This window comes from Microtus oregoni, unplaced genomic scaffold, assembly GCF_018167655.1.
Source record: "Microtus oregoni isolate MIOR12 unplaced genomic scaffold, Mior012 000043F_ref0000047, whole genome shotgun sequence".
Taxonomy (NCBI): domain Eukaryota; kingdom Metazoa; phylum Chordata; class Mammalia; order Rodentia; family Cricetidae; genus Microtus; species Microtus oregoni.
In genome coordinates, this window is record NW_024543210.1 from 5,393,266 (window position 1) to 5,415,779 (window position 22,514).

A 22,514-nucleotide genomic window follows, 5' to 3' on the forward strand; every position below is an offset into this window, starting at 1 on the left:
CCAGTGTTTACTGTGGTAGGCACAGACTTTCTGCTTCTAGCTGAGCAGTGGGTACTGTGTCCTGGAAGCCATTCTGAGAGGACAGTGCCCCTACCTGTCCTGTGCTTATCTGTGGTTATGTGTTCATTTTTGACCGTGCTGCCCCGGCTGTAGGATGGCTTCCTGGGTCCCGGGAGAAAGAGTCAGGCTGAGGGGCAGGGGTCTGAGACCTGGAAGGTATATTCTTGCTGTGTGACCTTGAATCGGTCCCTTTCCTCTCTGTTTCCCCTGTCTTCTAAGCTAAAATATGAGAAGGTTGTTAGGCCCCTCAGCTTCTCATCTAAGCCCCTCCTACCCAACCACCCGGATTTGACTCATTTACATATGGGGTTTGGGGAGTTAGTTTCCCTGAAGAATTTGCTCTATTGAAAATGAAAACCATTGATTGGGGGGGGGGGGCAAACAGAGTTCCGGGGAGGGGGGTGCTGAGAGGGAAAGCACAGGTCCAGATGTCATCTGTTTGTGGCTTCCCATACAGCATACCTAGACCTCATTCCTGGGGTGAAAGACCCCACTCCCGGTGTAGACGGGAGACAGGCTGTTCAGATGTACCTCCCAAGGCAGAGCACCCCCCTCCCCCCAATCCAAAACAGCCACACCTAAAGATGTGTGATTATAGCTGTCGCTCATAGGCTAGAGCCAGAGGGAAGTTTTCCAAGACTCTTAGGTCGTCAGTATGGACCCAGCCTTAAAGGGGCAGACCAACTGCCGATATCGGGATCAGCGTCTGAATGCAGAGCCTTGTAAAATGGCTGCAGCCCCAGTGCCTGGTTCATGCCCCCAATGAAGGCACAAACGAATCCCAGTTAGCGTCCAGCAAGAATAAACCTTGAACTGTCTAATTGGTCCCCTTTCAGCTTTTCCAAGGCAGGCCAGATTTCTGGAGAGGGCAGGAGTCCATTTAGGGACGGGCTCCTGAGGATGAGGGGCAGGGACTGTTCTAGGTTTAGGGTGAAAGCAAGGGTCTGCATTCTTTTTTCCTTAAAAACAAACAGGCCTATCTTCCCTTGACCCTTTTCCACCTCCAGCAAATGGCTGGCAAACCGTTGTGGGGTCCTAAACCAGAACTAAGTTCTTTCTTGGAGCCCGAGCTGGGTCTGCCCCCACCCCCACCTTAGTTCAAAGCTAGCCAATTAAGAGACCTAAACAGTGCGGTCTTCTCTGCATCACTGGCTTGTAAAACTTTCCCTGAAAACCAGGCGACTTTATTCGCTGGGAAGGGGCAACAAAGGCTTGTAATTTTTCCAACCTGGCCTTTGCTTGGGAGAAAATGGGAAAGAAAGTCATTTTCGTAAACAGAGTCTCTCAGAGCCTCAAAGGAGGTCCGCGCTTCGGGTCGGGGTCTGCACATCGTAGGACAGTGGTCTAGAAAGTGGCCCGTGGTTGTGGTGGTGGTCTGTTAGGTTTTAGGGTGTTTTGAGGCCTGTGATGGGGATCGAGGATGGGGGTAGACATCACTGAATCTCTTCTCAGGCTCTTGGCTCAAGGTACCACTAATGCAATTTTCCAGGCACCCGGACGGTGCTACTTGAAAGAATCCTTTCCCGCCTCTCGGCCAGCAGTCCCTCCCCCACACGGCCTCAGGCCCTCTCCTAGGCTCCTGAGAGTGGGGGTACTGGAACTGCGCTCCCCCGGCCTTGTCCACGTGGTGTGCACCTCAGACCCTGTCTCCTTGAAGGTCACTCTGAAATTTGGGACCATTGACACCAATTCACCCAGCAGGAGAGCACAATGATTTTTCCCCAGAGCCGGCCGCACACTTTTTTGGCCGGGTGCGCGGTGTGGTATGGACATTAACTGCTCGGTGACTGCACCCGGGCCTCTCGGCTACGGGTGACCCTCCCCAGACTCACCCGGGTCTCCTGGGGGCCTCCACCCCACCACTCCTGGGCCTTGGGGCGGGCCCGGTCCTCCTCGGGCCACTCCTGCCCGCCCTCCCCGCCATGCACGTTGATTGAGCCCTGGGCTGGAGGCCGAGGGGCGCCAGGTCCATGCATAATTCGGGGGCTTAATAGACCAGCTGCCCGCGCGGGGCGCAGGGCGGGCGGAGGCGCAGCTGACCCTGTCGGCGTCTGGCCTCGTGGGGCAGGCGCGCCCCTTTCTTCTCCGCCCGCTTTGGCCCGGGTCGGAGAAAGGGGTGGGGGCTGGGTGAGCCGAAAGGCCACTCCACGGGGAGGATTCATGCAACTTTTCTTTTGGGTTTCGGGCACCGCGCACCGAGTCGCAGCCGCCAGGGCCGGCTCCTGCAGGAGTTGCAGTCCGGGTTTCCGCGAAGCGAGCTGAAACCCTAGATTCTATTCTTTTGTTTTACGTACCCCTTTCCCTCGACCCCCCACCTCCACCCCCGCACCTTGGAGCCCTCCCCCACCTCCAGCTCAGCCGCAGTCCAGCAAGCACGCTCCTGGCTCCAAGCCAACCCCTTTCCCCGGCTGTAAGAGAGGGATGGAGGCGGAGACCCAAGGTCAACGGCGGGAGGCCGCCCGGCTTTGGAGCCCTTTGTGCACGGGACGCCCCACCCCCACTGCTCGCCCCCTTTCTGCCCAGAGTGTAACGCGGCGAATCGAGTGACCCCTGGCCTGGGAAATTGCATTTTAGAACCCCTTGGAAGCTGCCAGTGGCCCTTCCCCGAAGCCGCCACGGCAAGGGGCAGACCTCTCAGCCCGCGTGACTTTTGCTTAGGGTCCTGGGACCGTCCAGGGACCCTGTCTCCTTTGCCGCTATTGCTCAGAAGGGATCTTAAGTTCACCTTGGCCTAAGGATCCAGGTGAGACCGGAAGGCAAGGGTCTTGAGATCCCTTCTGTATGCTTGAGTTCCTGCAGGGCAGCTAGGCCTGCCCCAGAGAGGGAAAGAGGGGTGTTGGGGTTGTGACTTTGAAACACTCGGGACAAAAGTTTTCCCCACTGTGTGGGAATGGAACCCTCCAGTGGAGTGAGGCAGAAGCACGAAAGCACGGGATTCCTGGGACTGGAGTAAGATCCCTCCTCAACCTCCACTCTGCCTCTTCCTCTTTCTGTACCTCTAGAGAGATTTGTATGCAAATTATCACCTTGCTAGAATTCCGGCATTCATGCTGCGTCTTAAAAATTGACCTCATTGTTGGAGCTCTCCAAGAGGCCCTTACAATCAGTGGTGAATTTCAGGATCAACCAATAAACTTTTGTTTTGTTCGTTTTGTTCTTTTTTTTTTTTTTGATTTTTTGTTGTTGTTTTTTTTGTTTTTTTTTTGAGACAGGGTTTCTCTGAGAAATACCCTGGCTGTCTTGGAACTCACTCTGTAGACCAGGCTGGCCTCGAACTCTTGCTCCCGCCTGTCTAGTGCTGGGGTTAAAGGTGTGTGTCATCACGCCGGGCTTAATCAATAAGCTCTTAAGAAAACTGGCCAGCATTCTTCTGGAGCTGGTACTCCTGAAATAAAAACGAGTGTTGCTTGCCTGTGGAAGATGAAGTATTTGCCTTCACTGGGACATCTTTTCCAGTCTAGGATTGGGCCCAGCTCTCCACTCACCATTCAGAAATCGGTGTGAGCTAGACAGATTAAATGCATTAGAACAGTAGGCAAGGTGGTTTTAAAATGTGTGTCCATGTGTGCTTATGGTTTGGGCTTGACACGGCAGACTGCGCTTCTGACCTCTCTGGGTCCTGTGTCAACAATCCCTTCCTAGCATTTTGAGAAAGAGTTGCTCTTCAAAAGAAAAAAGGAAAAAACCCCACAGGTTTAGCTAATTTGAGCTTCCAGCAACTGGCTTTTCTGGTGGCGTCTGAAGTACTTGTCAATTTATTTGTTGAAAGGCCTTGGGGAGCAGCAAGTTGTTCCCAGGAACGGAAACCTGCCCGTCCTGGACAAGAAGGGTTTCTCTCTGCCCGAACTTGCTCTTGGATTTCTCAGACGTCCGTTTATGTCAGTTCCAACAAGATAGAAACTGCCTTTGGATATTGTAAATACGGGTAAAGATCACAACCCTGTCCTCAGAATGGGCTGCGACGAAAAGGCAGGTTCTGTGTTTGATTAATATTTACGTACCTGGGTCCTTTTACACAATGAAAGATGAAACACCATGTCTCTGTGTGTGTGTGTGTGTGTATGTGTGTGTATACACATCCCAAATCTGTAGTCAAAAGAGATGGACGTGTTAGTGTGTTTGGAGGCTAGGTATGAGAGAGGATGGGTCCTGTTCATGTTTTGCTTGTGGGACCAGTGCCCAGGGGTTGGCTGGCTTAACGGTTACCACCCTAAGAAGTAGCCCGGGTCTTCACTTGTGTTTTTTCTTTTACTTTGACTGCTTGAAAGTGATTTTAAAAAATTATGCATGATTTTTCCCCCTCTAGATTTGAGCTAAGACTACATAGTGGAGGGTTTTCCTCCGGGGCCTGACCCCCCCCCCCCAATTCCTTGGTGGAAGGGTGTTTAGATCTTTCATGCCTGGGTGTCAGAGTGACAGAGGGCTGCCTGACTATGTGGCTCTGAGCCCTGGGCTGTGTCCTCAGGGCACAGGTGGCTTTGCTTGGCTTTGTTCTGGAGCAGTGTGTGGGAGGTGTGCATGGAAACGGAGCCCTCTGTCAGCTGGATCCTGTGGCAGTTCAACCATCGGGTCGGTAGCTGAAGGGGCGGAGGAAGCCTGCTGCAGCACCACTGCCCGGCGCTTTCCCTTCTGCTGCTTGGAGAAACAGCCACTTTTTTTTTTTTTGTAGGATTTCCTACAGCATTTCTTCCCTCGGGGGCACCTGCACCCCCGCTTAGGCGTTGGATAAATATTTGTGGAGATTGGAGTGTCAGGTGCCACTCCAGGGCTTAGGCACTGGGTTCACCCTTGGCCCCACTGGGTTCTCGTCTCCAAGAACCCAGGGCCAGCCAGCCCCTCAGCCGGTGCCTGTGTCTGTAGAATGGGGACGTATTATTTTTACTTAACAGTTCCCATCTATACAGGAGTGTACGTAAGCCAGTGGTGAGCAAAGTTATGGCTGATTTCGTAGACACCATACCCGCGAGACTGTTATTGTTTGGGCCCTGGGGGCGGGGTGACTAATTTGCAAAGAGGAAAGGCGTCCAGCAGCTGCTTGTATATAGAGGGTGTAGTCTTTAATGCGAGTGAGGAAGCCTGTGGGGGCTTCCGGGAGAGGCTGTGGCGTGTACCACTAGAAAACGTCCCTCACCCATCCCCATTCACGTTAGAGGCCCTTCTCTGCAGCCCCCACCTCCAGCTCCTTACTTTTGGGGAACACCATGTGATCCATGATCTTAATGCCTAGTGGTGTTACTGTTGCCCTTGACCTGAACACCCCAGAAAAGGCCCTTTCCTATCCTGATACTAGCTTCTGGCCTCGGAAGGGTAGGGAGCAAGTTGGGGGTGGGTAGTAGGGTGGGTGTGGGGGGATGGGATCTAGACTGGGAAGCATACAGCAGGTTGCCTTTAAGTGCAGAGTCTTGCTCAATGCAGGTGAAGAAGGGACTCTGGCCAGCCCGATGAGGAAATTCTCCTTTTCCTTTCTCTACCTCCCTACCAAAGCTCACCGAAATGGGCATCTGTGCCCATCGAGTACACAGCTGGTGGGCGATGAAATGGCACCTTCACTAGGGAGATTCAGACCTCCAGTGGCCTGCGGGGGGGCAACATTTTACCTTTTTTTGTTGTAAGTTTGTACTCAGAGAGGTATGGTTTCTTTTCCCTCTGCAAATGCTGGGTGACCTGAAATCGAGTTTTAATAATAACCTCTTACTGGACCCAAAGCCTCCAGGCTCCTCCTGCTCTTTAGGTATACCGACCTTGCTGCGTGTCTGCAGTGTTTGCCAGCTTGGGTTTGGGACAGGGTGGGTGTGTGCGCTCTCCTCTTCCCTCTGGGGACCTAGGCAAAGCCCTTGTTCCAGCTTCTGAGGTGGAGAGGGGTGGGGACTGCAGATAGATGGGAGCTGTATTGTAGCGTAGGCTCTCAGCCAGGTGTGTGGCATTCCATAATTGAATACAGACCTGAGTGAGTTCCATGTGGGCATGCAAAGACGGGCAAGGGAGGTACCGAGGTTCCCTGCGCTCTCTCTCTCTCGGCTGAACCTGGAATCCCAAAATTCTATGGAGCCCAAATGGTGCGTGGAAAAGCTAGGGAGCAGCAGAGATCATAGAAGCCCGAGCATATTCTGTTCGCACGGACAGGCTCTTGCATTTTATTTTTTGTTAGTGGCAGTTACTTAATTAACCCACAGATTCGGGCTGCCTTCTTTTGACACGTGCATATATTTTGGGGGAGAATATTCTTGCTCTCCTCAAATTCCAACCGGAACCGCTCAGCTCAGCCGCCTCCCTGGGGAGCTGTGACCTCTTCTCTCCTTCTTGTCTTCCCAGCTTTCCCTTCCTGTTCCTCCTACCCACCCTTCCCTTAAACTCAAGTGGGCTTGGAGCTGAGTGGAGGACAGGCGTGTTACACACAGCTAAATAAATCATGTTTACGCTTGGCGTTCTTGGTAGTGAAGAAGCTGTTGGCTGTTTCCACTTCCTTATTTCTCAGCGTTTGCTTCCTACCTGTTTTTGAGTACATGCCCAGAATAGTAGTTTTGTCAAATGAGGGGATAATGCCAGCCAGTCTTTTCCGCTGCCAAGGAAGCTGCTGGATTTTGCAAAACAGAGTGACGTTTTTTTAGTGACACTGATTCCTCTCCCCCCTCCCCAAAGAAATTAGGGTGTAGAATAAGGGGTATTAAAAATGCAAGCAGAGAAGGAGAGGGGAAAAAAAGCTTCCTGGCTGCCTTTGCTCAGGGCTTATAGCAAGCAGGGTTAGAGCTGAAAGGTCTGGAGTTTTTGTTGCTAGTGGCTTCTCCCAGGGCGGCAGGCGGCCTTAGGAGGTGCAGAGGCTGTTCTGGGCCCTGAGAACTGAGGCGAGCTCCTCCTTCTTAGTCCCAAGACTTCATTTTCTCAGATTTGGAGATATGGCACAGTGATTTTATTTCATTTTTTTTTCTTTCCTTCTGTTCAGTTTTTGGGTCTGTTTAGTTCTAGAGGCCTCCTGCATGATACTTGCTTCTGTCTTCCTCTGAAGTACCAGTTAGGAATCTCACCCTGGGCCAGGGTGGGAGCTTTTGGGGCCGGACTGAGACTGTCATTGTTTCTGTACAGCACGAGCTACCCAGGCCTTCCCTCCTCCACGTTTCACTCAGGATGTTTTAGGGGCACCTGAAAAAGTCACTTTCTTGTTGGGTCATCTCTGTCAGGCAGAGGACTTCCTGGGTAATTACAGCCAAGTGCAGGCTTTCAGATTAAAAAGAAAAAAAAAATAAAGAAACGATTTCAAAAACAAGTGAGTGGTAGGTGAACACATTGCTCCTGGAGGAAGTTGAGACCTGTGTTCTCTGAAGGATTCCCTTCCGAATTCTATCCATGGTCCAGCAAAAAATTATGATAAAAATCAAAGTAGGCGTGCTGATTTTCCCACAATTTCTAATGGGAATACTCTGTAGTAGAGATGCTTCCATTGAGGACTTGCTGCCGGCGTCTTTACTTACATTAAATAGTGGTATATAAGCCTTCGTTGAATGTAGACCTCTGGTCCGGCCGGCTGCCCTGCGAGCCTGCTGGATTGACCTGTAAGCATCAGAGTTGCTGGTGTTAACGTGATCACCCTCTTTATTAAATTAATCCCACCAAGTGTTAGTTTTTACATATTTTGTGGTGCACATACCCCACATCACCTCTGGTGTGTTAGGAGATGCAAATGGATTTCACGGGGAAAGAAAGTAAGAAGGTGACTGTCAGTGCTTGGTCCTCCTCGGTCCCCTTAAAAGGAAATGAGTGATTTCTCTCTCTCTCTCTCTCTCTCTCTCTCTCTCTCTCTCTCTCTCTCTCTTTTGTTGTGAACAAATGCTACCAGAATGAAAAGCAGGCAGGCTCATAATATGTATGTTAAATGCCATCTACATACAGAAAACCGAGGTAAAGAGACTACTTGGTTGAAAGTAATTACAGGTCTGCTCAGTTCTTTAGTCAGTGACATTTCAGACTTAGCTTCGAAACATAAAGAGACAGAAAGATCCTGTCCTTACGTGAGGCACAGCGTTCAACCCTGCTATTCTATGTCCATTCGAAAAAGGTACAAAGAGATCAAAGGGAGGGACATAGTCATCCACTGAATCTGAGGAGAGCTGGATTTGTTAAAAAAATCACAAGAGGAGAGACCACTTGCTTCTAATTGGCGCATGCAATAAAAACAAAACATGCGTGTAAGGGCTAGCAGGGCTCCTCTTTTTATATCTGATTTTCTTGAACTTTCTTTTTACCAAGTTTACTTGTATTCCTGCTGAGCCGGAGGCTGTCAGTTTGCTTCTGTCTTGGTGGAGTTTCATGGTGCTGTCTGCAGAAGGGCAGCTGTGCAGATTTGCCTCCCCCGCTGCTCCACGTGTGTGTGCCTTCTCTGTGCTCCACGCCCCGAGCTGCAGTCGCTGCACTAACCCCTGTGTTGGCACTGCATTTTCTTCTTTTCATCTGTGCTGTTTTCTTCTCCCGATCGCCGGGATTCTCACACTTCAGACTTCTGTCTTGCTTCTGTTTATTCTCCTGAGTTTTCCCCACGGAGGCTAGAGCGGAATCCCGGGTGGGAGCTCCTGGTACCTGCCGACTGGAATGACGTTTCTGCAGGGTCAGATTTTGGACAAGGGTCAAGTTCAATGTTTTCAGGTTATCGGTGTCAGGCCCAGTGGATGCTGTCGGAGAGGATAAAGGAGTCCTTAGTTTAAAACGCCCAGGAGGCCCCGAACCTGACAATTCATTTCCTGCGACATTTCCCTTGTAATGTGACTTGTTTTCAGTATGCCTCCCCCCTTACCCCCACCCTGGAGCTGTAAATAAAAGGAAACGGGAGGGATTTGTGACAGCTTGCCGATGGAGTCTGGCCCTAAGTTTTATCTGCTAAAGGACCGAAGAGTCCTGACCCCTAGGTCTCAAATTTTTCAGTCTTGGAATGCAAACAATGTATTCAGCTGTTGACTTCCATGTGTGGGCAGTAGCACCGTGGACTGTGATTCCCATGGATACATGCGGTAAACCGTTTGTTCTGGGGGCAAACCAAGACAAAATTTCTCAAGTATTGACTGACTTGTACTGGAGGGCAGAGTCCAATAAGGGCTGATGCAGCTCCCTAGCTTTTGGCTAAAAGGCCTACGCTGGGGAACAGGGATTTCCTCTGCAAGGCCTTGGCTATTTCTTAGGGTTAGATTTAGAGGATCTTTTAGCTCCAGCTTTGTTCTGGCCCCTGTAGACTCCAGGTAGGCAGACGGCTTAACTTGTCTATGTTCCTGAAACAGATGTGTGTGTGTGTGTGTGTGTGTGTGTGTGTGTGTGTGCACGCTCGTTGTGCATGCTTGCTTCTCTAGCCTCTCTCTGGATGTCAGAGATGCACTCACATACATTTTTCTAGCTAGTTAAACACATGGCCTCCTCCTCTGGTGTCCCTAGGCCATGTCATTCCCAGAATCCTGGACCCTAGTTTGGTGGGCTCGTTCCTGCTGGGATCACAGTTGAGCACCCTGTTTGCTGTTGCTAAAGCCACCAGACTGGGGCTTTGTCAGCAGCTGATTGTGGCTGGCCTGCATTCCAGCACTTCTGAGAACTCCAGGCTTCACGTTTCCCAGCAGGTGTCCATCTGGGGCTGCAACAGTGAGGTCCAAACGACTGGCTAGCTTCTCCACTCTACCCTGGGTAGATGCTTCAGGGTCATCTTGATACCTTGGTGGCACCCATACTATCCTCTCCTCTGCCTCTGGAGCCTTTGGGGGAAGCTGTTGGAAGATTCTGGAACAAGTGGTGTAGCCTCACCTGTTTTGGCTATGGGTCCAGAGGATTTCAGCAGCCCCATGTCTGGAGGAAGTTAGGATTGGCAGCCGTTGAGAAAAGTGTTTCTGGACCGTGGGAAGCAGTACCACTATGTACCTGCTTCTGATTGCTGGATGTAGCTGCCTGGGATGGTGGTCCTTTTTCCTTTCCGAGGCTGGCAGACAGCAGGTTTTGGTGTGCCTCTCTTAACCCTTCCTTGGAATGTCTGTCAGGGAGCGAAAACAGTGATGCTGTTTGGCAGACGCAGGGATGCCAGATGAGGGAGGAGCTTGGAGGAAGGCAGCCTGGCTCAGGATCCAAAAGATGTGCTGTTTTCTCTTAGGGTGACTGAGCCTTTTCACGCTGGGTGTAGGAAAGCTGTCCAGCTGTGCACACTGGCTGTGAGTGGTGTCCCTGGGTGGTCATTTCGGGAAAAGGCAGTAACAGTAGGTTTAGGCTCAGTCATGAGCAGTTTCCCGAGTTCTTTAGGCTGTGGCCAGCCATTCTCTTCCCTGCCGTGGGTACCCACAGCGGTCTTCTCTCAGTTCAGTCATAAGCAGGTGGTTGATGGAGAAGTGAGACAGGCCCTTTCACCTGCATCCAGTGTTCCGTCCCCTCCAGCCACCTACAAGGCCACCGACCCTTGAGAAGGCAGCCCAAAGAAGGGCAGGGGTGGGTTTGAATTTTGTGTCTGTCTCTCATGTGAAGGTCTGGAAGGAACTCAGTAAACACAGCTGTGTGACCCCATTTCCTGGTGAGACCCCATTTTATACGCTGATTGCAAAGGACACATGCACCCGATGTCCCTGTCAGCTGGGGACTGGAGACCGAGGATGGGATGCCCATTCCACACTGCTGAGACCAGAGGGGCCTCCGACTCAGACTGAGGAGCTAGGAGTGAGAGGTGGGAGTTGGGGAGCCCTCACCCTCCTCGTGGAGGTCAGTCATTTGCTGTGGGCAGTGAGCCCAGACACCCTCTCACCGACTTTTCGTTCTTGCTCTGTTATGGAGGCCTGGCCCGGCCTTCTGCTTCGTCTTTTCTGCTTTGTTTTATCACTACAATTTATTTCTTATGATGAAAGGACAAAAGATTTTACTTGTTGAGCCTTGCTCCCCAGACCTGCATAGCAGTGACAGTGAGTGACAGAGAGGTTTCCTTAGGATCATTTCTGTTTTTCCCATCTCAGTTACTGCCTCTCCCCCCAAAAAAAGGAGTGGGAGAGAGACTGGCCATGGCAGGCCCAGGCCTTGTCTGCTGGGTTACCAGGCCTGTCTCCATTAAGGTGCCACTCCACCCCTCTGAAATAGGAAATTGCCAGAATGGATGACATTGGCTGCTAATCAGATGACTTTTAACCGCAGGATCATTTTACCAGCCAATACGGTTATTATGTGCTTCCTTCTGGCCCCATGGTGGAGCCGTTACAGTATGAGTTTAACCTCAGCAGCCAGCGAGGGGAGTTGGGTTTTGAGGTTCTTCTCCATGGCAGCTGGCTTTCCCACTCTCTGTGTTTAGACCAGGGCCAGGGAGCAGAGACCCCGAGATGTCCAGATGTGGGCTCCAGGGTCCCCCCCAATCCGTGGGTCTCTGGACTAGCCCAGCCTGTGACTGTCTAGGCCCTGCACCACCACAGCTCATGCTCTGAGCAGGCTCTGGCTTTTCAAGTGTAATCAGGCTTCACCTCCATCTTCTCTCTCTCTCTCTCTCTCTCTCTCTCTCTCTACTAAACCGGAAAAAGAATCTAATTTCCTGTCAGACTGGGAGGAGGCGGGCTAGAGTCAGGATAATGATTCTTAAATATGAGCAATGCGTTTGGTTACGTTATTTTTCTCTACCCTCTTAATACACAGCATTTTTATCATCCTTAAGACAAAGTAGCTGGCAAAATATTTAAGTGATCAGAAACAAATGTTTTTATTTGCCTGCGTGCGAATTGGGTTATCTGCCTATCTTGTTTATGAAATTTGGGGCTGCCTCTCCCGCACAGTATGTTCGCCTCTCGAATCTTCCCCGGCTCCCATTTCCATATTTCTGCGTGCTTGTTCTTTGTTAATCACTTGGCAAGCGCTTATTTGAATATTAAAAATTTCTTTAATCATCAAACGCAGGAGCACAGTCTCATGAATATTCATATTCTCCCCCCTCCTCAGACTGAATTCTAGTTCATTACCCTGCAGTAAAAGCCAAACAGCCATCAATCGCCCTCATTACTGGCTCTGGCGTTTTGATTGGCTGCCTGCTGCCCATAGCTTTTTTTTTTTTTTTTTAAATTTCCCTTCTCCTATGAGCTGTCTTATACCTGCCAACAACTTAAAAAAAAAAATCAACAATGCAAGAATAAATTTCTCTGGTTGAAAACAACTGAGCAAACTTGTCAAACAGCCCTTGTAGCTTGCTGGTTCCTCCCTGGACACTAGACCGAATATCTCCCTCTCCAGTCCTCCTTCCAACCCAGTCCCCCCCAAAACAAAAAAGCTAACAACAACAACAACAACAAAATAACCCACCTCAAAAACAGGAAAGTGGGGGAGAGATAGAATTAAATAAATAAATAAATAAGAGAAACTTGAGCCTCAGAGATGAATATTTGTCAAGAGAGTTGACGTAAGTTTCATTTGCATAATGACTTTGTACTTCTGCATTAATAAAATTTGCATATGAAGCCATGTTAATTACTCCTGATCATGCTTTTTGCATTCATGCATAGTAATTTTCTCCGACTTGTGAGAATTAATGTCTTGGCACGAGGGGGGGGAGGGGCGCGGGGACTGTCAGGTTCCCTCGCCAGAGTCCCTCGCTCACACGCGCTGGCGTGGCTGTCTGTCTCCTTCTTTGATCTCTGACTCATTTCTGCACTATCAGTAGGAGTTCTCGCCTTTAAAAAAAATGTATCTGTTGAAAGGCACCAGTAGGGAGAAAAATAGACCTCTCTGTACGGCGTGCGCCAGGCCACTTCTCGGGCTAGGAACATGGATTCTGCCACCTCCCGGTTGCCTAGTGTCGTCCTGAGGATTCTGTACCAGGAAGGCTGCTTTGGGAAGATTTGGTTTCCCTCAACCTGGACTGGGCGGTTGCAGACATTTTTTTGGTATCTACAGGCTCCTGGCGGTAGGCGTGTCGCTGGTTAGTGCGCATGTGCAAGGCATGGAGCCCAGCTTCTGCAGGGACTGCTTGCGAGAGAGGTGGGCTTTAGGTCCCCTCCGAGTTCTTCACCCCCAGAAAGGCCTTAACAGTGATCTTGGCCCCTGTTTGGGTTTTTAAACAAACATGCCAAAGGCCTTTTGGGGAGACTTTTTGGATATCTCTTCATAGGTGGCGCAGATCCCAAGAAGACTTATCTAACCTTGTCTTTGGAGCCTCCTTTCCCCGTGTTTAAGAGGGCCAGTAAATATATCCCTACTCCATAGGAAGACTTGAGGCCGTGGCATAATATAAGAATCAATTTTTTATTTCTTTCCTCCTAATTAAAACGTACTTTTATGATAAAAATTTGAGCCAGCTAGGGTTTCATTATTAAGCTTCTCATGCCCTAGAATCGGAGATAGCGGCTGCACCCCTCTGCCTATACATCTCTCGGTGCACGTGGTCTGTTTGGACTGGTTTAGCCTGCAAGAGAAAGTGACTTTTCCAAGAAAATTAAAAATTGTAGTGTGCATATTACTACTGTGCCTGAGTGTACCTGATGTGTGGGTGTATGTGCTGTGTGGACACACGCGTGAAGCTCGGAGGACAGTTCTGTGGGTTAGTCCTCCATTCCAGCTCTGTGTGGGTTCTAGGGGGTAAACCCTAACCTGCTGAACCTCACAAGCCTACATCTTTTATTCATTATTTTGGAAATGCAGGGAACGGAACCCAAAAGCTTATGTGTACTAAGAAACACCAAACTCCAGCCCAGAAAGGTTGAAAAAAAAAAAAAGTGTCCTGTGGAGGCTTTTAGGGACCTTGCCTGCTGGAGCCAGCAGGACGCTGTGAGAAGGATGCAGAGGGACAGTCAGAAAGCTCCAGGCCTGGAGATCAATGAGGTTTCGGAGTGAGGATAGTGGTGGCTGTGTTTAAAAACATAAAGACAGAAAAAAATGACCACCTTAGGTCACATGCTAGGAGATGACGGAGGAGGAATGTGAGCTCATTTGTCTGTCTGTCTCTCTCTAAACCCCGTCAGTCTTTCTGCCTTTGCCTCTGTTACTGTTTATCCCCCTCCCTGCCCCCTGCCCAGGCTGACATCCTCTGTGTGCATGTGCGTCAGGTCACAGTCTGTTAGCAGGGCTCAGGAGCTGTCTGTGTCCCGGATCCAAGGCTCCCGTCCCTCTCAGTGGAAGGCTGAGGCTGGAAAGTGGGCAGGGACAGGCACAGGGACATGGTTCTCATGGTTAATTTTCTTTTAAATGAAGATTCACATATTGTGAAACTTACCTTCATTTGTCCCGTTGGTGGCTTTGGGTTTATGTGCAATATTTTACAACCATCACCATTGTTTACTTATCACCCCCTCCCCTCCACAAGAGACCCGCAACCCATGGACCCTCAGTCTCCATGGATTTGCCTGCCCAGGAGCTCATCAGAGAATTATGGGATGGTGGCTCCTCATTCAGCTATGGTAGGAACTTGATTTCAGAGCCGCCTCTGTGTGCAGAGTCCCGAGGTAAGCTGTGTCTTGAGGGGACTTCCTGTGGAGGCAGAGGTTGCTCTATCAGCCCCACACCCTCCTGCCCTTGGAGCAGGTAGACTTAACCAAGGTCATCATGCCTGATGCGGCCCTGTGACCACCTATCTACCCAAGTGTCACCACTTGATGTAGGTGTGTGACTTCATCTTGACAGACTCTGGTGCAGCTCCAGGGACATCCTTCCAGGCTGTGGCAGCCTGAGATTTCCTTTCTGCTCCTTGGCCATTCTTCCCATCAGAGTCAACTTGGAGGAGTCCCTGTGGCTCATGGTGCTGGCTGAGTTATGGCCCTGTGAAGAACCCAGAAGCCTTCTTGTTTTCATTCATGAATATGTTGAGTGAGGCCCAGGGTGCTTGGTCTTCCTCCAGCCCGTGTGGTCCTTGGCTTCAGGATACAAGGTACCTTAGCTGCAACCGTAGAGGTGGAATGAGCATAGTCAAGCTTTGGAGTCATTGTCGCAATCATGTCCGTTCTCTCGAGCCTCAGTTTCCCCCTGTGGAGTGGGAGGTGACGCTCCCTGTCAAGCATGGTGGCTGTCTTATACTTAGTGCAAATTCACTTTGTGATGACGGCTTCTGATGATCCTGGGCTCTCCAGGGTCTAAAAGGAGGACCCACGCAGGAATTCAAGGCCTAAGTGGACAGGGTGAAGTACAGTGTCTGATGCAGTGGGCTTTGAGGCAAGCACTGGCCTTCTGGGAGAGCTAGATGATACAGCCTCAGATGGTCTTGACTTGAGTCCCATAAGAAAACAGCTGTGTGACTTTCTGCTCTATGTTTGGTACAGGAACTATTACTGGGCTTATTAACCATACTCTCCTAGGGCTGTGCCATCCCAGAAACATCTGGGGCCTTGAATGAGTATATCTCTACCTCAGTGGGGTCCAACAGTGTCACTGCCGGCTCTGGCCTCTTGGCTGGGCAGCCGTGAGCTCTGAGCTGGGGATGCTCCTCAAATGCCCTGAGTTACCTTTAGCCTATATTACACGCTGGCAGTGGGGTTTTGAGGAGACCTGCAACTACTCAGGCTTACTGTTTTCTGCAGCTGTGGCATCTGTTTGGGTCTGTGCAGTGGGTGTCCTCCATTCTTTTGCTCAGGGGTATGTTAGAGAACTGGATTGGAGAAGATTGACAGGGTTCCGGCTCCTACTGGGCGTGCATGGTATTGTGGCTGTCCTGGGAGGAGGGAGTTCCCCGTGGTGGCTGTGGGGTAGGCAGATGCCCACCTGCGCAGATCTGCAGGTGCCAGGAGGTGAGGCTTTGGCCTCCCCTGCAGGGCTGGTGAGGCTTAGCTGCCCATCATCTTGTTGATGTTTTCTTGTCTCCCTGATGCTTCTCGGCTCGATTATTTACCCAGGGAATTTGGGCTTCTTCACTTGTGGTTTTGGCAAGGGCTTCACACAAATGTTTTGCCCTGGTGGTCTCTTAACCATGTAAGATAAACGGCCAAATCAGACGCAGGCCTTGCTGGCATTGGAGATTCACTGTGGGGCCGGGTGGGGGCGAGGCAGCAGCTCCCTAGCCCACATATTCATTGCTGTCACTGGCTGTCACATGAGGAAGCGGGGAAACTCCTGAGCTGAGGTGAAGACATTCAGAGGGGTCTGGGCCGTGCTAGGTCTTCTTGTGGTAGGAGGAGGAGGTCAGGCATCTCGTGAGCTGCTGGGGCTTGGGTGCTGCTTGTCAGGGCCTGGAGAGAGGCCTCAGGTGATGAGCTAGGCAGGCAGTCATCAGGGTTCAGAGCCTTGGAAGCAGCCTTGAGGTGACTTGAGCCTGTCCAGATACAGTACAGCTTCCTACCGTGTACGAAAAGGGGTTGTTCATCTTTTGAGAGAACAAATCCTCAACTGAAGCCTGTTTTAGTTTGTTCTGGAAGACCCCGCGTAGGGAACCTTAACTGGGAGTACTGCCCTCATGGGCCTTCTATGTCCTAACACCCTACACTAGGCCCTGAAAGATAGGGTCCCTCAGAAACTATCTGGCAGCTATAGGTGTAGCCCCTCTACTGTGCACCCTAACCCCTTGTCCCTAGCTCGTGCGCCAGTTGCTATCCCTAAAAGACTGGTGTCCTCGAGGCCAAACCCTTTTGGAGGCTGTGCTGTAGCCCTGTGACCCGAGCCCCCTCTATGCCCTAAGCCTCTTGTACAGTCCAGGGCCCAACTGACCGGTCTTTTCTATTGTTTTTTCTCCAGGGCCGTGCAGGCCTGCCCAGCTGCCACCGATGGCCCCCATAGCTGCCTCCTCTTCCCACCCTCCCACATCCGTGATTACTTCACCTCTGCGTGCCCTGGGCGCTCTCCCACCCTGCTTCCCGCTGCCTTGCTGTGGCGCACGCCCTGTCTCGGGCGACGGGACTCAGGGTGAGGGTCAGATGGAGGCTCCCTTTGGATGCCAGTGTCAGTTGTCAGGTAACAGAGCCGCTGCGGTGGGGGAGGCGGGCTCCTGGGATGGCGGGCTGTGCCCCGGGCAGAGCTGGTGGCCCAAGGTGGGGTCCCAGGGGAGATGCACCTCCCCTCCCTCTCTCAGAAAGCTTTTTTTTTTGGGGGGGGGGGATGACAGCGGAAGTGGCAAAGGATGTCAACTGAATTGTAAACCCATGATAGTTCCTAGGGTGTCAGGGGGCCATCGCTTTCACGCATTCCTCCCACCCCCAAATTCTGAGAGTCTCACTCCCAGAATGCACTGCCCAACTTCCAAGTTTCATCTCTTTGGGCTGTTTAGCCAAGTTTAATTGGATAACACGTAACATCTGAAGTTTTCTTCTACCCCTTGCCTCTGCCGCTCTGCCACCCACCCCAGACAAGGGTAGGAGAGGATTCCTGGCTTGTCTGTGTATAGTGCTGGAGCTGTTCAAAATGCTGACTTTCTCTTTGGGACAATGTGTTGCCCATTAACTTAGAGGGAAGGGAAAAAAAAAGTCGTCCCAAAGAGGAGCCTTTTAAAAAAGCTGTGGCCACGGGTAGCAGTGAAATATTGTGGAGTCTGGGGCGGAGACGGTGAAGGTTGGTAGCTCTGGGCAGCCCCTAGACTTGCTCCAGTTCCCTCTGCTGCTGTTGGAGGTCATTGAAGCTGCTGGTCACACAAAGGGGACCCACAGCTAGGTGGTGGCAGGGCCTGCTGTCTCCCCACAAACGCAGATTTCTGTGGCCTGGGGTCCCCACGAGGTCGAGGGGAGAAGGCCCATCTTGCAGCCTCATGGTGGGGCCTGGTTTGCAACACACTGTGGCTTCGGGAGCCAGTATGCTGACACAGACTCACGTGGCGAGCAGCTGTGGCCTGGTTTCCGTGGCCAGGGCCAGGAAGGGAGAGGGTGGCTGCAACGCTGGTACACATTCAATTTGTCCCTGCTTTGTTGCCAGGCACGTTGCAAGCTTTCTCTTGAGTCGAGCTATGAAAGAAAACTATTCTGATTGGGCAGGCTTTGCTTTTCTTTGACCCCGTCTCAGGGACCTCTCTTGTTGGAGACTGGGTTTTGCACAAGGTCACAAGTAGCTGCTGCTCCGGGGTAAGACCTCCCTGGTCTCCCTGTCAGTGGGGTGGTTGGCAGCCTTCAGCACCTCCCTCCTCACACCCCCGCCCCATACTCCTGCCTTGACAGGTGGTTATGTCATTGGATCTGACATCAGGACCAGGAGTTCTGGTTCCTTTCTGGGCTTATGTCTTGAGTGCATACAGCAGAGACCAAAACAACTTACAAGGCTTCCTTCCTGGCCAGCCTGTTCCCCAAGGTGACCGAAGCTTCATGTAGCTTGGAAGATCTGTTTTGGGAATCTGTGGGAGATCCTGCTCATCAAGCTTGGGGTGCCTGCTGGTCTGGGCAGCCGCCCTGTTCCCCGGATCCTTGTAATGCGTGTTGTAGCCTTGCAGCCCCGCACCCACTTAGGGGACCGCACTTGCAAAGATCAGCCTGGTGTTTATGGCTGAACTTGGTCAAGTTCTGCATGTACAAACATGATCTCTTTGTCTCGGGGTGCCACTGGGGTGTGCTTAACCCTCTAGTGGGCTGGCCCTCCTTGGGAACTGCCGGAGTGGATGCCTGAGCTGCCTTTGATTTGACCCGGCTCTCCTGGTACCTTTGTGTCAAGTGTGAGCAGGAACCATTCCTGTCCCCATTTTACAAATGAGTAGGAGGGACAAAGACTGGGAGGCCATGACTGAGCCCCATTCAAGAAGGGGGCTTAGTCTTGGGATTAGCTCATTGAGCCACATGACCTCTGCTTAGGCCCAGTGGAGGACAGACAAGGTCTGTAGGGCCTTGGCATCCAGGGGAGTCTGCTGCCAGTCTGTCCTGACTACTTATTCTCTTAGTGTGTCAGTCTGTCATGTACGAGGCATCTGTGCCTGTGCCAAGGTTTTCCTTTCCCACTTTGTAGGTGAGCTTCAGAACCCCGAGATCTCAGCTCCGATTTGCTCATGCCTTAGTTTACAGTAGGTCCTTAGTAGGCCATGTGCAGATGCAGGCAGAGTCAAGTATGTGGGTCTCTTGCCGACCTTCAGCTCACAGTATGGGCATGGAGATCTATCCTGAGGCCGATGGGAAGGGAGGGAGGAACGCAGAGAGGAAACGGCTGCTTCATCTGTGGTACAGCGGCCACCATGAACTTCAGGGCTCTGTGCCGTCCTGCCCTTGTCTGGTGATTCCACTTCTGGGGAGGGGAGGAGCAGCGAGGGTGAGCCCTGGGACCTCACTAGAGGAGCTGGCTCCTAAGGGACCTGCTGTTTTTCTTCCCATTCTTTGTCCCATATCTAGCACTGTTCTTAGCCCTTGTTCTGCCTTGTTAACTTAGCCTGCATCAGGCTCCGTACCTCTGTGCTGTATTTTCTGATCAATTTCAACACATTCAAATGTCCTCTTCCAGTGGGTTTTGTCCCTTTTGGTTCTGTTTCTGGCACTGGACTGTTTGCTGAAGTGTTTTTAGTGCCTGTTTAATTAGTGGATGCAGAGGAGGCATAAAATCGCCGGGAACCCTCGAGGAAGGAGGGGCCGCAAAGACTGAACACGGCACTACTCAGTGCGCTCTGTCCCTTTTCTGATCAGGGCGCTTTGAACCTATCTCTTCAAATTAACTCAGGAGGCCTGAGCTTCGCACAGGTTAATTGCATGCCCACGAACATGCTCTGGGTTTTTTTTTTTTTTATATATAGAAGGGTGTGATTTCATAGGAGAGAAAGCTACCCAGATACACCCAGGCCCTGCTGGGACCCCTCACCCACGCTTCCCTCTGATGCTTCTAGCGGGAAGAAGGGACACAGGGGCTCATTATTTTGTGGATTCCACAGAGATCCTCTGTGGTCTTGAGTCAAGGTGCTCTTGACAGCTGAAAGATCTTTTCGGATTTATCAAGGTGGCTGTGCAGTCAAGAGCCACAGCCAACTGGCCTATCCCATGCCATCCAAGGAGCAGAGAGGCCTTGAACATGTCATTGTCCCTCTTTAAGCCTCACCTCCCTTTCCTGTTAAAAACAAAAACCCAGAACTAATCCCCTCACATATATATGAGTATACTATTGAAAAGCAAGGTTCCGTGCTTGCGTGGATCTGTGGACTAGAACGAGCTGGGCCTTTGTGGGTCTGGGCCTGGCTAGGGTCTCAAGGCAGAATCTGAGGACACTCAATTGACAGCTGAAACTCACTGGACTCCATCTTGTCCTCAATTCTTTCCTACTTGGAGGTATCATGATCAAAAAGTGGCCTTCAGAACGTATCAGGCTGCCTCAGAGGGTGAAGTATGTAGGTAGCCACGTGGCCACATCCAAGTCATTCTCTGTCCCCTCTGCTCCTCCAGTCTCTCGTCTGCGGAATGGGCGTAAGGATAGGACTTGCTCTACAGTTGTTTGGAGGACTTGTCGTGAGGTCATTTAGGGCAGATATACTCAGCACAGCACTCGGCATGTAACAAGCCCCGCAGACGGTATGATTCATACGCTAGCAGAAGGGGTTTCGCAACCTGATGGTGTTACGTATCTGGCACTGGGCGAGAGCTTCCTTTAAACCGCATCCCTGGTTTCCATGCTTAAAAGCATTTCGTCTCTTGGCTAGCTTCACTGTGCACCGGCGTTCGGAGGTGGGACGGGAACCGGGGAACTTCATTGCATATTTAGAGGCTGTACATGGTCATCAGCCAGAGTGATTAATGCCTGTGCTTGGCGAAGTTCAAGGTCTCACGCAAGAACACACAGCATCCAGGCTCAGGGAAGTGGAAGTGTTTGGATTTAATAGAGGGAGTCAGTTGTAGTCATTAGTATATGCTGAAATCACAGGGCAATCTTGTAAAGTTAAATTCAATTTACTTTTCTACTGAAATTGTGCTTGCTGTGTTATTTAACTAGTCTGGGGTTTCTTGGCATGGGTTAAAGGGACAATAAAGATAAAAGAATACCTGTAAGTAAATAGTAGGGTTTAACAGTAGAATCTATCGCCTTCTCCTCCTTCAATTAGATCCCAGTGTTCGTTTTCTGTTGGTTTTTTCTTTTTTTTTCTTTTTTTTTTTTTATAACCGGAGCCCTCCAATGGGATGCCTAGGATCAGACCACCCTAGCTGTGGAGGCTTGATGCGATTAATACAGTCTGTCTGGAAAGCGGCCTTATTTCGGGAAGTTTTATGTTAATGATATGGTCTGCGCGCTGCACATTTCGTACCAAAACGAAGATGGAGCTGGAGTTTCTTTCTGGACTGGGTTTGATTAGCAACAGGGGCTCCCAGGGCAGCCACTCTCCCAGAGGACAGAGGTTGGCAGTTCTCCTTGGGTTTCACTGCCTGGTGGGTGTGGTGTGCTGGGTGCTGGGCGGCAGGGGTAGGAGGGTGGCCTTCAAGCCTCCGTGGGGACCAAAGGTGGAGGGCCACGAGGGTGTAGTAGGGACTAGGTGTGAGGCAGATGTGTGATGACCTTTGGGGAGAAATGACAGCACATTTGTGAGCTTGATTGCAGTATAATGCTTTTGGGGGGGGGGGGACACTTTCTGAGCTCTCTGGGTCCCTTTGTCATTGGCTGGCTCGGTGGAGTTATTAAAAGTTTAGAGAGCCCTTCTGGGGATGTAGTTCAGGTGGCAGAGTGCTTCCCTAGCAGGCGTGAAGCTCTGGGTTCAATCCCTAGCCCCACATTGTGTAAAGCAGGCATGTGGGGCTAGCATGTTATTCTCACACTTGGGAAATGAAAGCCGGAGGATTAGAGGTTCAAGGTTATCCTCAGCTACACATCATGTTTATAGATTAGCTTGCCCCATGTGAGGCTCTGTCTCAAAAAAAAAAAAAAATTCAGTCAGTCATTTACCCCTTCATGATGCCTAGACAACAGAGACATTGGTGGTCTCGCCCTATGACTGACATTTACAGTATGGTTGCCAGTTCCTGGGGGCTACTTTCTAAGATTGACTCTGGTGTCTGGGTCCTCTTGGGGTGGCCCCACTGAAACTGCTGTCTTCCAGGGCCTGCCTGAGACCTGCACACTATCCTCCCTGACTGGAAGCATTCCAGTCGTGGCTATAGAGACCTGCAAGGCTGCTGGGTGTTCAGGATGCTTATGTTCTTGTTGGCAGAGTTAGCCGAGGTTGACAAGTATTTAGTGGACTCAAAAGAAAGGCCACTGTCCATGTAACTGGCAAATCACACCTTTCAGCACGCTGGGCAGTGGGGTCAGGAAGGGACTGCAGCTGGCCCATCAGGGCAGGACTCACGGGGGTCATCCCAGCCACACAAATGCTACTGCACTCTCTGCAGACACCTTGTCACCCTCTGCTGGCCCTTCGGAAGGCAAACCCAAATCAAAGAATTCTGTTCAGATCTGTACAAGATGTTGCTGTTTTTTTCTGCTCTGACAGGAGAGGCATTTGGAAGAGCAGTTTCTTTTTCTTTCTTTTTTCCTTTTTTTTTTTTTTTATAGCTGTCTTAAAAAGGAGTTTGGCTGTTTAGCACAGCTGGTGCTCATTACATTATGGACTGGCAATAAAATAGCATGTGTAATTAATTTTTAATGCAGCGCTGGATGCAGCACTTCCAAGCAGTTAGTGGATACCAAGACCC

At 50.9% G+C, this 22,514-nt stretch overlaps 1 protein-coding gene across 6 annotated transcripts in view; it reads left to right on the forward strand.

The window, feature by feature from the left end:
* Positions 1-22,514, forward strand: part of Bcl11b (BAF chromatin remodeling complex subunit BCL11B) — a 90,622-nt gene that overhangs the window by 21,347 nt on the left and 46,761 nt on the right. For 3 of the 6 annotated variants that reach the window (XM_041633169.1, XM_041633168.1, XM_041633171.1), the window contains exon 3: positions 16,687-16,902. The exons of 2 other annotated variants lie outside the window; for them this stretch is intronic. In XM_041633169.1, coding sequence (XP_041489103.1) covers positions 16,687-16,902 — 216 coding nt within the window. The remainder of the gene's footprint in view (positions 1-16,686; positions 16,903-22,514) is intronic. One more of the 6 variants, XM_041633170.1, reaches the window with a different exon arrangement.